This window comes from Candidozyma haemuli (genome assembly GCF_002926055.2).
Source record: "Candidozyma haemuli strain B11899 chromosome Unknown G_2014730914, whole genome shotgun sequence".
In the NCBI taxonomy this organism is placed as follows: Eukaryota; Fungi; Ascomycota; class Pichiomycetes; order Serinales; family Metschnikowiaceae; genus Candidozyma; species Candidozyma haemuli.
The window spans coordinates 1,003,367-1,015,638 of NW_020289905.1; the positions used below are offsets into that span (position 1 = coordinate 1,003,367).

The 12,272-nt window shown below is 44.3% G+C and overlaps 2 protein-coding genes across 2 annotated transcripts; one reads left to right on the forward strand and one right to left on the reverse strand. All coding sequences in view use genetic code 12, as the record gives it.

Moving 5' to 3' along the window:
- Positions 1-5,609: 5,609 nt before the first annotated feature.
- On the forward strand, positions 5,610-6,704 carry WOR4 (Wor4p; the record flags this gene model as incomplete). Its single annotated transcript, XM_025488134.1, has 1 exon — positions 5,610-6,704. One exon carries the CDS (start codon positions 5,610-5,612, stop codon positions 6,702-6,704), a length of 1,095 nt encoding a protein of 364 aa, XP_025341942.1.
- A 949-nt stretch (positions 6,705-7,653) lies between these two features.
- Positions 7,654-12,258, reverse strand: CXQ85_004519 (uncharacterized protein; the record flags this gene model as incomplete). Its single annotated transcript, XM_025488135.1, has 2 exons — positions 7,654-9,613; positions 9,659-12,258. The coding sequence occupies 2 exons, from the start codon at positions 12,256-12,258 to the stop codon at positions 7,654-7,656; spliced, it is 4,560 nt and encodes a 1,519-aa protein (XP_025341943.1).
- Positions 12,259-12,272: the final 14 nt, after the last annotated feature.

Consider the following 12,272-nt stretch of genomic DNA (forward strand, 5'->3'; position numbering starts at 1 on the left):
GCTGTTGATGGAAAGAGGAAAACTGGAGATTTCCATCTCCACGAACCGAGGATCTGGCAACCTAAGGCGTCTGGCAAATTAGAGCATCTACATTTGCGTGGGTGCCCTATCTCTGCGGCTCAGGGTTGTTTGATTGGAGGGTTTTCCATCCAAACTAACGGTCAGGGCTTTTGATGCACTGTTCTCTTTTGCAGAACCTTCTATTTGTGTCACTTTTCTGCCACGGGCAACACAACCAGCTTCGTCTAGCGTGTCGTGAGCAAAGCCTTGGGGTCGTAGAGGCTTGAGCTTCTGCTGGAGGTAGCCGATGTGGAAGCACTAGAAGTAAGTGTAGAAGTTCCACGAACACAGCCCCCAGGAACCCCTAATTCGTGGAATCGGGGACGTTTCGGGTCTGGCAAGGCTGGTGGAATGACGGTTTTGTGTTACTAACCCAGTTGATGCCGTGGAAGCGGACGGTGCATCGAAACACAGGTGCCGTGGAGGCTCAGGGTGTGAAATATCGATTTTGTGGTTCTCCAGAAGGCCTTGACGTGGAAAGAAGAAGCAGGAGCAAATGCATATGGAAAGCCCAAGAGCGAACGGCAGCAGCTGCTTCGTGGACCCCGTTTGGTCGTTTCGGGGACCGTCAGGGCCCCGTTCTTTGAATTTTATTGGATATGGGCTCAACACCTGGTTTGTGTGGCTTGGAAGGGTTTCTTTTTCACAGGGGCCTTCCATTTAAAAATAAGCTAATTCAAATTAGCCACTCGTGCTCTCTTCATTGGATCTGTTAGTTTAGGAGACGCTCCACCGATTTAAGTTTGAACCCAGTAGATCTATAAGTGTGCGTTACCAGGCGATCATCGATGCCTGGCAGAGGCATGTGCTGTGAAGAGAAGATGACATAACGGAGAGATTCATAACCGACGTGGGCTGGCAGTTAAGGTTTGGCTCCTAATCTGTTGGATAAGAGGTTGGTCGAAAAAGGCGACTAGCTCTTTCGATGAAGGGCCAATTTTCTGTAGATAGATTCCCAGCGTGGCTTTAAACATGGGGATACCAGGGCCATTCCGTAGCCAAAGCTGAATAACCTTTGGCGGTCTAATGTGAACGCCCGTACGAGGGTTTTTAGACTCACCATTGTGGTGCCAATCTTTAGGAGTTGCAAGCCTCGAAAACGAAATAATAAAAGTGCAAAGTAGTTTAATTTTCGTGTTCTGGGGTGACTTTTACGGGAGGAGGTTCTTGGTTGTGGTTTGGATGGATTTGGAGTGGAATTGTTGGATCCGTGGGTGGTTTTTTGGGATGGAGTGTTTCCGCCGTGAAGGTATATAAAAGGCTTGGAATGTCTGGAAATGGGTGAAATAAATTTATGGGAATTTTGCCGTGGTTATGAATTCAGGGATGGGTGAAGAATGTTTGGTGTTTGAACGGTATGGACGGTGATGGGTGGGAGGGTCCAGGAGGAAGGGGCCAGGAAGAAGGGTCCAGACGAGGAAGAGCTATACGAGTTTGATGGAGGGTTTGGGAAGGCAAGAAGGAGGTTCAGAAGTGAAGAGAAGCAGAAGCAGAGCACAGAAATGGGATCTAAGATACTGGATTAAAGGGAGTCTACCCAAGCAAGAGGACCATCCAGAGACGGTACTACCAACGCCATAATACAACCAACGACGGTACCTTCCTTCCACTGAAGTCATTTGCCACTTTAAGTCCCAAACCTTCTTCCTTTGACTGCCTTTGACTGCCCTTGAGTTTCCCCGGCTTCTTCCAGGATTGGCCTGGTGCTGATAGGTGTTGATCTCATGAAGATCACCAAAGTGTCTATCCCAAGTGAAAGTGAAAGAGGTACGATCCCGAGGTAAAGGAAGGGCAACAACTGATTAGGAGGAAGATGCAGAGGATACAGAGGAAGAGGGTTGGGCATTGGGATAGAAGGTTGGTCTGAGGAACCAGAGCTACCAGCCAGTCTAAGTGCATGGGAAGTACTTCTTCAAGGCAACAGAAGGCCATGAAAGAAAGCCCTGGTACTAGGCGGCACCTGGAGGCCTAGGAAGCCTTTTCTTCCATTATGTCTTGTTTCTGACTTCTACGATCCTGGTCTGGCCTGGTCTTCCAGGTCCCAAATGGCTGCAAACAGGAAACCCAGCAAACCACAAGGCCCCATCTCCAGCCACCAATTCCAAACCCGCCCTTATCCATCTCTTTCTTACAATGTCCAGCAGCCCCTTTTCCCAGCCATACCACCAAAAGGGAAACCCCAGAATCCAAATAATACGGTCACACAGAAGAACAGAGCAAGCAATACAGCCAATAGAACCAGTAGAGCTACCTTCCACCCCAAAACACCATGAAATAATATTCCCACCCCAATGCACCAGTAGATCGATCGACGGTCTGTTCAGGCGTTCAGTCTCCAGTGATCAGGTTGTTCTGTTCAGGCAGTTCAGGCAGTCCAGGCAGTTTGTTCAGTCCAGCCCATCTAAAGCCACTGCTAAAGAAGACAATCAGAAGGAAAGAGGTAACAAAAGAAGAAGCAGAAAAAAAGGAAAGAAGGAAATTAGCAGAAAACAAAGGAATAGAAATAAAAGAGCTGTTTTCGTTGCTTCCCCTTTGTTTCTTCATTGCTTCCTCTTCCTCTTCCTCTTCCTCTTCCTCTTCCTCTTCCTCTTTCTCTTCCTCTTCCTCTTCTGGCAATTGGATAAGCCACTGAAAAGAACCAACCACCTTCCACCTTCCACCTTCCACCGTCCAACCAGAAACTACAAATCAACCAAAAACCACCTTTCACAAGAAACAACTTTCGTCTTCTTCCCTGCAAATCACCTCCACTTCGTCTTCTCCACTTCCCTTCCTTCCTCTTCCACTTCCTCTCCCTCCTCAACCGATCTTGATCTTCAACGCTTCATGACAAATATTATAACTTTCACGTTTCCTGGATTGCCGTTCTCTGCACATGAACTTTACTAACTGCCATTAGTCAACCTTAATACTAAATATTATCTATACTATATAAGATTGTGATTATTATTGTAGATATTATTCTGCTTGTGCTTGGGCTGCTGCGAGTTTGACACAGCCTGCGTCACGCCGTTTTGGGTGGTTTTTCGGTTCGAGAAAGGGGGAAAGAAGCGGTGGACGAGGAGGCTGGTTTAGACTCAGCCTGGTTGCCATTGGGAAGGTGGGAATAGGGTCTTGTTATATCCTTGGGTTTATCTCCATATGTGTCGTAACTGTACCTCTATTGAGTGACGTGCTGCGAGTGATGAAACAAACAATAGACTTATTTTTTTTTCTGTACTTTAAGATATGGCAACCGCAACACAGGCTAGGGTGTGTGCACACCGTGCATACAGAAGGAGTGCACACTGACGGCCCTGCCGCCCACCCTTGCGGGCCCTTACGGGCCCTGGCCGCTTGCAGATCGTGTATGCAGGCCATTCTCGGTTTTAAAATAGCCCGTACTGCATACAGTGACAGACCCGCATTAAAAAAGACCATTTCTTGGTGGTGGTGAAAAAAAAAATACAGCATTAAACCAACTTAAACAACTAAAAAAGAAACTAAACAATGGGGGGACCGAAATGCCGCCTGCCCTGCGCTCGAGCCGATCGGGGCTCGTGCGCGGCATGACGGAATATCAATGAATAAAAAAAAAAATGGCCCATTCATAAAAGGATAAACCGCCTCGGGATCGTCCCGTGTTAACTATGACGATCTACCGGGAGATCGTCTGAATTTAGTCGCGACTGCACATAAGTAAAGCCAACTGGGAGGCTTAGACCCTTTTTGCCTGGTACTTTTGACCCTGCTGGCCGTGCATGCTTCTTTCGCATGCCGCGGCGGTTAGGAGCCCTGGTCACGTGACCCTATTTTGGGGGATGCAGCTTTTTGCAATGCAGCAGGTGCATTGGGGGGAGGGGGGGAGCCTGGGTTGCCGCACCGCGCATTGCATAGTGCAAAAGCAAGACTTGTCACTGCACACAGCGTCGGAGACCGTACATATGCAGCACATTTACCACGCAAACCGCGGTACAATGCAGCCGCAAGGCCCTGCCACGCGCCGGCTATTGTCTTCCACGCAGCTACACTATATTTGAAATTAATATTTAACTATTGTTGCAGATTGCGGTATTAACATTCTTTTCTAGAATATCGCTTCCCGCCTAAAAAGCCTCCCCCCAAGGGCCCTTCCTCCTTCCAAATCCATTCCCTCAATCTTATATATATAAACACCTTTCCTTCCATTCTGGAAAATCTTGGTACCTCCTTTTTTTTTTTTTTTTTACTTCCTTTCCTTCCCTTCTTTTCCTCCTTTCCCCATTTTGCATTCGGCACTTCCCAGCCAAACCTCCATTGGAATTTTCCAACTATACACTTTAACTTCCTTCATCAACTTCCTTCAAATCCACCTGGAAAGTGGAAAGTCCCAAGTTTTCATCGTTGTCCAGAGAGTTGACCTCCACTGCCAATTGACAAGTTATACAGAAGGACCCTTGAAGAAATACAAGCAGTTGCAGGCAGACCCCAACGTCAATTGTCCAAGAACCCCAAGCTTTTCAAGAAGATTGAAAGTTTGAAAGATTGAAAGTTTCAAAACTACTTTAGTTTCTAGAGATTTGTCTTCGATTGACTCAAGACACCTAAGTGACTAAGACTACTGAGAGAGTACTAAGTGACTAAGAGAGTACTAAGTGATTAAGACCACTAAGAGACTAAGTGACTAAGAGACTAAGTCTAAGATAATAAGAAAAGTCTGAGAGAACCATTCTGGTGTTACTGAGTTATACTGTTATTATAAGTGAACACTAAGGTTGTTGTATTGTGTTATCCACGGAATCGTCTGAGTGCATTACTAAGAGTACTGGAAGACGTCTAGAAACCAGGAATACAATACTAATTGCACGAAAAGCACCACCTGGTATTATTGGAAGTCGTTTGGAGACTACAAAGACTACCACGGATATTTAGAATACCTGGTGTTACGAAAAACTGGTGTATTCTCCTGTTTCCAGTGCATTACTAAGACAAAGGAGACCTACCTAGGAAGTTAAGAGGACCTCCTAAGTGCCTGTTAAGCATACACTCGGTGCCCACCAAGTATCCTACTTCACCTGACTCCAGAAAACTGGTCTACCTGGAATATCCCTTCCTTGCTACTGCCACTGGTACTCATTGACTGCCCCCAGAGCACTTGTTGTTTCCTCCATTTTCCAATCCAATCCACGTCACTCCCCCACTGTCACTCGTCCTGCTCCAGTTGGACTTTCCCTGCTAAAACACCCCTAGTGACCCTAGTGACCTAGCCAAGTGACCTTCTGCGTGGCCCAGAAACAACTAGCACGTTTAAACCCTTGCTACAATTTCCCTAGCACCTTTTTCCACAGTCCATTCACAGTCACGTACTACGTGGAGTTGCCCCTCTCTGGTTTCCTCACCGTCGTTGCACTTGCTGTGTTTGTGTTCGCCTAGTGTTTCCACCTACCACGTTAAGCCTCCAATCCATTTCTAGCCTCCCAGGTATCTTGCAGTTGCCCTAAAGCACCCAGAAAAAAAGTTCCATTTAAACACAGCTAGCTTCCCGCTTTTGCTATTCCATTCACACAACTTTTTACTTGTTTTAATTTACCATGGCTTCTATCATGGCTCCATCTCCAAGTCCAAAGGCCCTGATACCTCTGCTCCTAAATGACCAGAACCAGCGTCAACAACAGCAACAACAACACCATCACCAGTACCCTCACCAACTGCTGCTGCCGCCGGTGCTCCCGCTACCCTCGCTTCACAAGGATCACCAGCCTCATACCCTTCCACACTTGCACCACGACCGTCTACCGGGCCCACAAACCCTCCAACCCATGCATCCAGCCTACCACTACGTTCTCCCTCACCAGGTGCCTAGAGCTTCGCTGATATCGGGGCCTACGCTGGAGTTTTCGCCTATTCAGACAGCGCCTTCTCAGGAGTTTGCCTACATTCAGCTTTCGCCAGCTCTTCATGACCAACACAGACCTTCGATGAACCCTTACATGGTTCCAGGGCCTGTAGCGGCTGTACCCATGCTGGCGCCCGTGGCTCACTACCCAATGTACCACCCTGTTGGTGCCGTGGCTCAGCAGACTCCACATCAAGCCCAGCATCACCACCAACCGCAGCATCACCACCATCACCAACCTCAGCATCTCCAGCACCCACACCAGCTGCTGGTGCAACAACTCCAGCATCCACAAAAACACAGGCGGTTCCGCAGGCGGTACTACCAAATTGTCCGCAAGTACAAGTGTACTTATCCCGGGTGCACCAAGCGGTATGGTTCGTTAAACCACTTGAACACCCATATTGTTACGAAGAAGCACGGCTCGCGTAAGTCTAAAGCCGATTTCAAGGATCTCGACTTGGAAGACGAAAAGGATAAGACGCCGTCGACGCCGTCGCCTGAAAGACAACACCAGCAGCAGCAGGAGCAGCAGGAGCAGCAGGAAGAGCAACCCCAAGAGCACAGGGCTTCCACATCCATTCTGCCCCCCACGCCGCCGGTATCCGCCTCGACAGTGCCAGAAAAGACCACCCCAGACTCGTCGTCGTCGTACCAGAAACCTCTGCAGCCAGAGACGTCGTTGCCTACTCCACAAGCTACCAAAGCTACGTTGCCTAGAATATCCGATATTCTCGATGCTCCAGTGAAACTCCCACTGCTTCCATCAGTTGTTGGATTCCAGCCCTAGACCAGGCGTGCCCACCCCCCTGGATTAACCGAGGCTAGCAAATTTCAATGGTTACGGATAATTTGAACACTGTTTGCAGCGGTTCCAAAGCATGATGGGCTAAGTAACTTGTGGTTTGATGCAAACGTACGGCGTTAACCTTTGGATAAACACTTCCACAAGGCCATACGGCTCCGGACATGAAACGAGCGGCGTGGGCCCGGAGATTAGGAAGAGGAAGATTTTCATGAAAAAAAAAACGGTGGGTTGTTGAACAATGCTATCTTCGTACAAAGGCGGAATATTTGTGCCATTGTGAGAAGAAGAAGTTACGGAGAGGATTGTTTATTTTGGTTGAGGCCTCGGATCATTTAATCGATTTTTATTTTTTAATGCACGCCAGGTTAAGTTAGAGAAATGTGGAACTTTTCGTAGTTTTTTTAGTTTGTTTTTTTGGTTATTTCTGGTGATTGTGGTTATTTAAACCGGCGGACCGGTTTGGGCGAGGGCAATCAAGTATTTGCTAATAGCCGAAACGCAGGAACTTGGCACGTGACACAAAGCACGTGTAGATATTTTAACCTTTTTAGCGAAACGAGACAAGCTCCAGTTTTTTTTGTCAAAAAAATGCACCCGTACACCTCGATCACGTGACTAGTCACGTGACTAAACACCACATGACAAAATCAACATGAACAGTAATTCCCTTTCCTGCAGACAAGGACTTATATAAAGTCATTACTAAAGGTGGTGAAAATATATTCTGAGCAGAGATGAAGAAAAGTAGTATATAGATATAATATCAGGAATTGCAAAAGACCCAGATTATATACCCCGACAATAGAGGGGTAACTCATGAATGAGACTATGCCACTTCAGGGGTTAATTAAGGTTTGAGGATATATTTCCCTGTCAAGGGAGTGCATATAATGGAGATATCCAACACCCCTTCTTAGACGAAAACCTCAATCTATAGTATCAGTTCTTCTTGAGTATTCCTTAGTCTTTTAAAATCAGTTTGCTTCAAGCCTTTAGTCATGAGGTCAGCAAAATTGTTCTTTGTATGAACTTTCAATACCTTCACATTTGCCTTCTTAACTTCATCATTAATAAAACTAAGACGAATCTTAAAATGCTTAGTACGATCAGAAGTAAAATGCTCTTGGTCACAAACATCCTTACAACCCTGGTTGTCCACATATGTGATAATCCACCGCTGTAGATTCCAAAGACGTAATTCAGTAAGTAGAAACTTTAACCAGTTAGCACTTCTAACACATTCACATAATGCATAATATTCCGCCTCTAATGAAGAAAGAGCAACTGAAGTTTGCTTCTTAGACTTCCAAATAACAGGAGATTCCTCAATGAAAAATATGTTACCTGACACAGACTTAAATGTCTCTTTGCAGTTAGCCCAGTCTGCATCGCTATAACTTTTGATATCAACGTAACGTTTTGGCTTGCTGACTTTTCTGTAACGAATTGCAAAATCTGACGTTCCTTTGAGATACCGTAATATTCGCATGCATGCCTTATAATGCTTCATGGCTGGCTTACTTGAGTATCTCGCTAACGCAATTGTTATGAAGGAAATATCATACCTCACAGTCGTACAGGCAAATAGTAATTTCCCGATTATCTCTCGAAACTTAGTGGGATTGGGATAAAGTTCATCAGTCACTAAAGGACATAACAAGTCTGACCACTCTGAATAATAAGGTGTTTCACACGGTTGAGAAGACTGATCCAAATGCAAACTAATAAGCTTAGAAATGTAATCCTCCAAGGATAATGTAATCACTGAATCAGACTGACTAACATTCATTCCCAAGAACTTCTTCGCTGGACCAAGGTCCTTAATCTCATATGCCATAGACAAACCTTGCTTAACCTTTTCAATAAGTTTAATATCAGAACTCATTATCAACATATCATCCACATAAAGAGCCACTAAGAGCAAAACACCACTCTCATACAAATAATAAAGACAGGGTTCCCGGACACAAGGAACAAGTCCAATAGACCTTAATGTCTTGGACACTTCCAAATTCCAGACCAAGGGAGCTTGCTTAAGTCCATATAATGCGCGTTTAAGCCTTAAGACTTTGCCCTTATTCTGACTTGTCTGTAGACCTTCGGGTACAGTGAGATAAAGATCAAGACCTAGGGGACCATTGAGGAATGCCGTTTTAACATCAATCTGATGGACAGTCATACCAAGATTAGCTGCCAAAGCAATAGACAATTTAATAGTATCATACTTAGCAACTGGTGAATAAGTTTCTTGATAATCCTTACCTGGCACTTGTGAGAAGCCTTTCGCGACCAACCTAGCTTTATATCTACCACCGTCTTTAATGGTAAATATCCACTTATACTCAATCGGCTTACGACCTGAAGGTAAAGTCGTTTCCTCAAATGTTTCTTTCTCTCTCAATGAATCAAGTTCAGAATCTATAGCAGTTTTCCACTTATCAGCTTCATCGCATGAGATAGCTTCCTTATAGGTTTCTGGTTCAAAGCGAACTTTAGTAAACATAATTCTTGTAACATTGTTCCTCTCAAAAGCTTCAACAAACAGAGTGAGTGATTTGGAAACGTAATCATCTCCAGGAGTGACTGACAAGATCATAATATCTCCCCCTCTCAAAGAATGAACTCTGTTGTCTCTTTTGCCTGATAACTGACGATAGTTAAGTTTATGCTTCCCAGCAAGACGACTCAGCATACGAGGACTATGTTGACTTTCATCCTCAGTAGCCCGTCGGTTAATATTATCCTGTTCAGGAACTGCTCTAGGCAGCTCAACAGTCCCACTTCGTTCGCTTTGCGGGTGCAGTGCACCGTTATTCAAAACCGAATGTGACAATTCATTTTCCAGCCTGTCTCCGGAATCCTTATCACTCATGTTGGAAACATCCTCCTCACTTGTCTTATTTAAGGAGGTAAAACCACCATGCGGTTCAGTGGACTTTTCTTGCTGATTAGACACAACACTTTCATCAGTTTGGTCAACTGGAACATAATCTGGACTTAGCATTGAATCATCCTCTTCCTCAGGATCTCCGCAGAAATGGTTCGGATGACTCTCACTCATAATATGACTCTTCATAGAATCATGATCAACAGTCCAATGGACACCCAAGAATGGAAACTTCTTCAGTATAAATTTAACCTGATGAGTTTCAACAATTTGCTCAGTAAGTTTATCATTATCAAGGACTATAACTCTCGTGGCTTTGCGATTTAAAGCAGGGCCTAGCGAAATACACTTACCCCCACGAGGATCAACCTTCTTACCAGCATTCACCTTGTACTTTTTAAAGTAACCTAAACAACCGAAAGGAGATGCTTCCCATAGTTCAAAACGTTCATATTTTCTTGGGGATAAATATGACATAGGAATAATCCAATGATTCTGGGATTTCGGGCTGTTATTCAAGGTGAAAACAGCAGTCTTAAACGCTTCAGGCCAGAATGTTAACGGTAAACCACTCTGAAGTAAAAGAACTCTAGCTTTCGTCAGAATAGCACGAATGGCTCGTTCAGCGAGACCATTTTGATGTGAACTATAAGGTGTGGTAAATTTCAAGGAGATGTTAAAATGATCGAAAATATCTTTGTGTCCTCTCGAATACATTTTAGAACGAAACTCTCCACCGTTGTCAACACGAACTTGCCTGAATTTCTCACCGGGGAATTCATCAACTAACCTCTTAAGTATAGCATAAAAATTGCCAAGTGTGTCTTCCTTACGAGTCATGGGCGAGCAATAATACATCCTCGTAAACTTATCGACAACCACTAAACAAAACTTCAGACCATCAAAACCAGCTGGTGATATAGGACCACAAATGTCCGCATGCAAGTACTCCAAAGGATGGGTAGCAATGGTTTCTGATTCACGATCTTTACGAAAGTTGACCATGGTACCCTGTTGACATGCATCACAGTGTTCTCTGATGTCCTTATCAATATTAGGAAGAAAAGAAAATTTCTTCTGAAGTTCGAGATATTGTTGATATGTAGGATGTCCAGCACGAATGTGATGTTCCATATCCTTTTCTGCATAAGTTGCTTTTGTCTCCCACCTCACGGACCTTAATGCATACACATTGACTAGATTAATTTTCATGTCATCATGCGCTGCCTTGATCTCCGAGTGAGAAAGCGTCACTCCGGGATTGTCATGAACCTTGCAATCCAAATCGATCATATAATGACCAGGACTGCGACCCTCACCAATTTTGACTCCATCACTATCGAACAAATCCAGTCTATATTTCGAAACCGATAATCCGAAATCATGATAAGCCGAAATAACATTAGCAGAGGCATCAGGTATGTAATAGACGTTCGCCATCGTGATTACTTTACCAGAAATAGTTCTCCCAGTAACCCGGCCATAACCAGGGGCTAAATAATGGTGTGTGCCATAGTCACCAAAGAACTTCGGACATTTAACATAACCACTCAAAAGGGTCAAATCACTCACAAAATGTATCGGACTTCCCGAATCCCAAATGAAACACATTTTCAGACCACTAGATTTAGACAGATGAGGACTAACTAGAAATGACTTAGCAGTTTCTTCTCCCTTAGGCTTTTCTTGTTGGCTCTTGTCCTTCTTTGCTTTAGCTCGCTTCTTATTTTTAATTTCTGTCCAATGAGCCTTCTTCTTTCTCTTATTCGCTTCAGTTCGCAACTCAGGATGCTTTAAGAAACAACGGTCTTCAGTATGACCTTGCTTACTACAGTGCGTGCATGTTCTCACAAGATTTACCAGCAGGTTAACAGTGGAAGGAATAAAGCTCGTAGCCGAATTCAAATCCTTTTTCAAAGCCGTAACTTTCTCCCTCTTGCTAGGATTTTGACCTTCATATGCAAGCACCAATTCATTAGTAGGGCAGGCAGATTCTCCACACAGTTTGAAAAGCTTTTCTCTGAAATCATAGTTATCCACATTCATGGACCGAAAGAGACTCTTTATGATTAACTCATCATCATTATCTGGATTACCCAAGGCCAAAAGGTAAAAGAGTTCTTTCCCAGAGAAGGAGTGTGCAACGCACATACGGTACACATCCATAAAATCAAGCTCATTATACGCTCCGAACAGCACTAAAACTTGTGCAACCTCATGAATTAAATCCTTAAATTGCCTTGGTGTATACTTCGTCATTGTCTCATGCAAATTACACAAAGTGTCAAGACTTTGACTCGATACTTTAATACCCAGCAATATTGATTGATCAATGCCAAACATTTTCACACGTTGAGCAATATGCTCAGCATAACCATTCACGGGTCTCCGTTCTGGAGGTTGGAGATCTGAAATACTTCCCCTAGCATCCTCTTTCTTATGAAAGTAAGTATTAATATATGTTGCGGTAGGATCACCATAAACCTCTCTTATCTGCTGAATAAAGATTTGATACCAGTAAACATATTGTGTATGGTCTTTCAAAATAAATGGGAGTTTAAAGATAACCTCATATGGGCTCGTTGTCCCATCTTTATAAAGATGAACAGTAATTCCCTTTCCTGCAGACAAGGACTTATATAAAGTCATTACTAAAGGTGGTG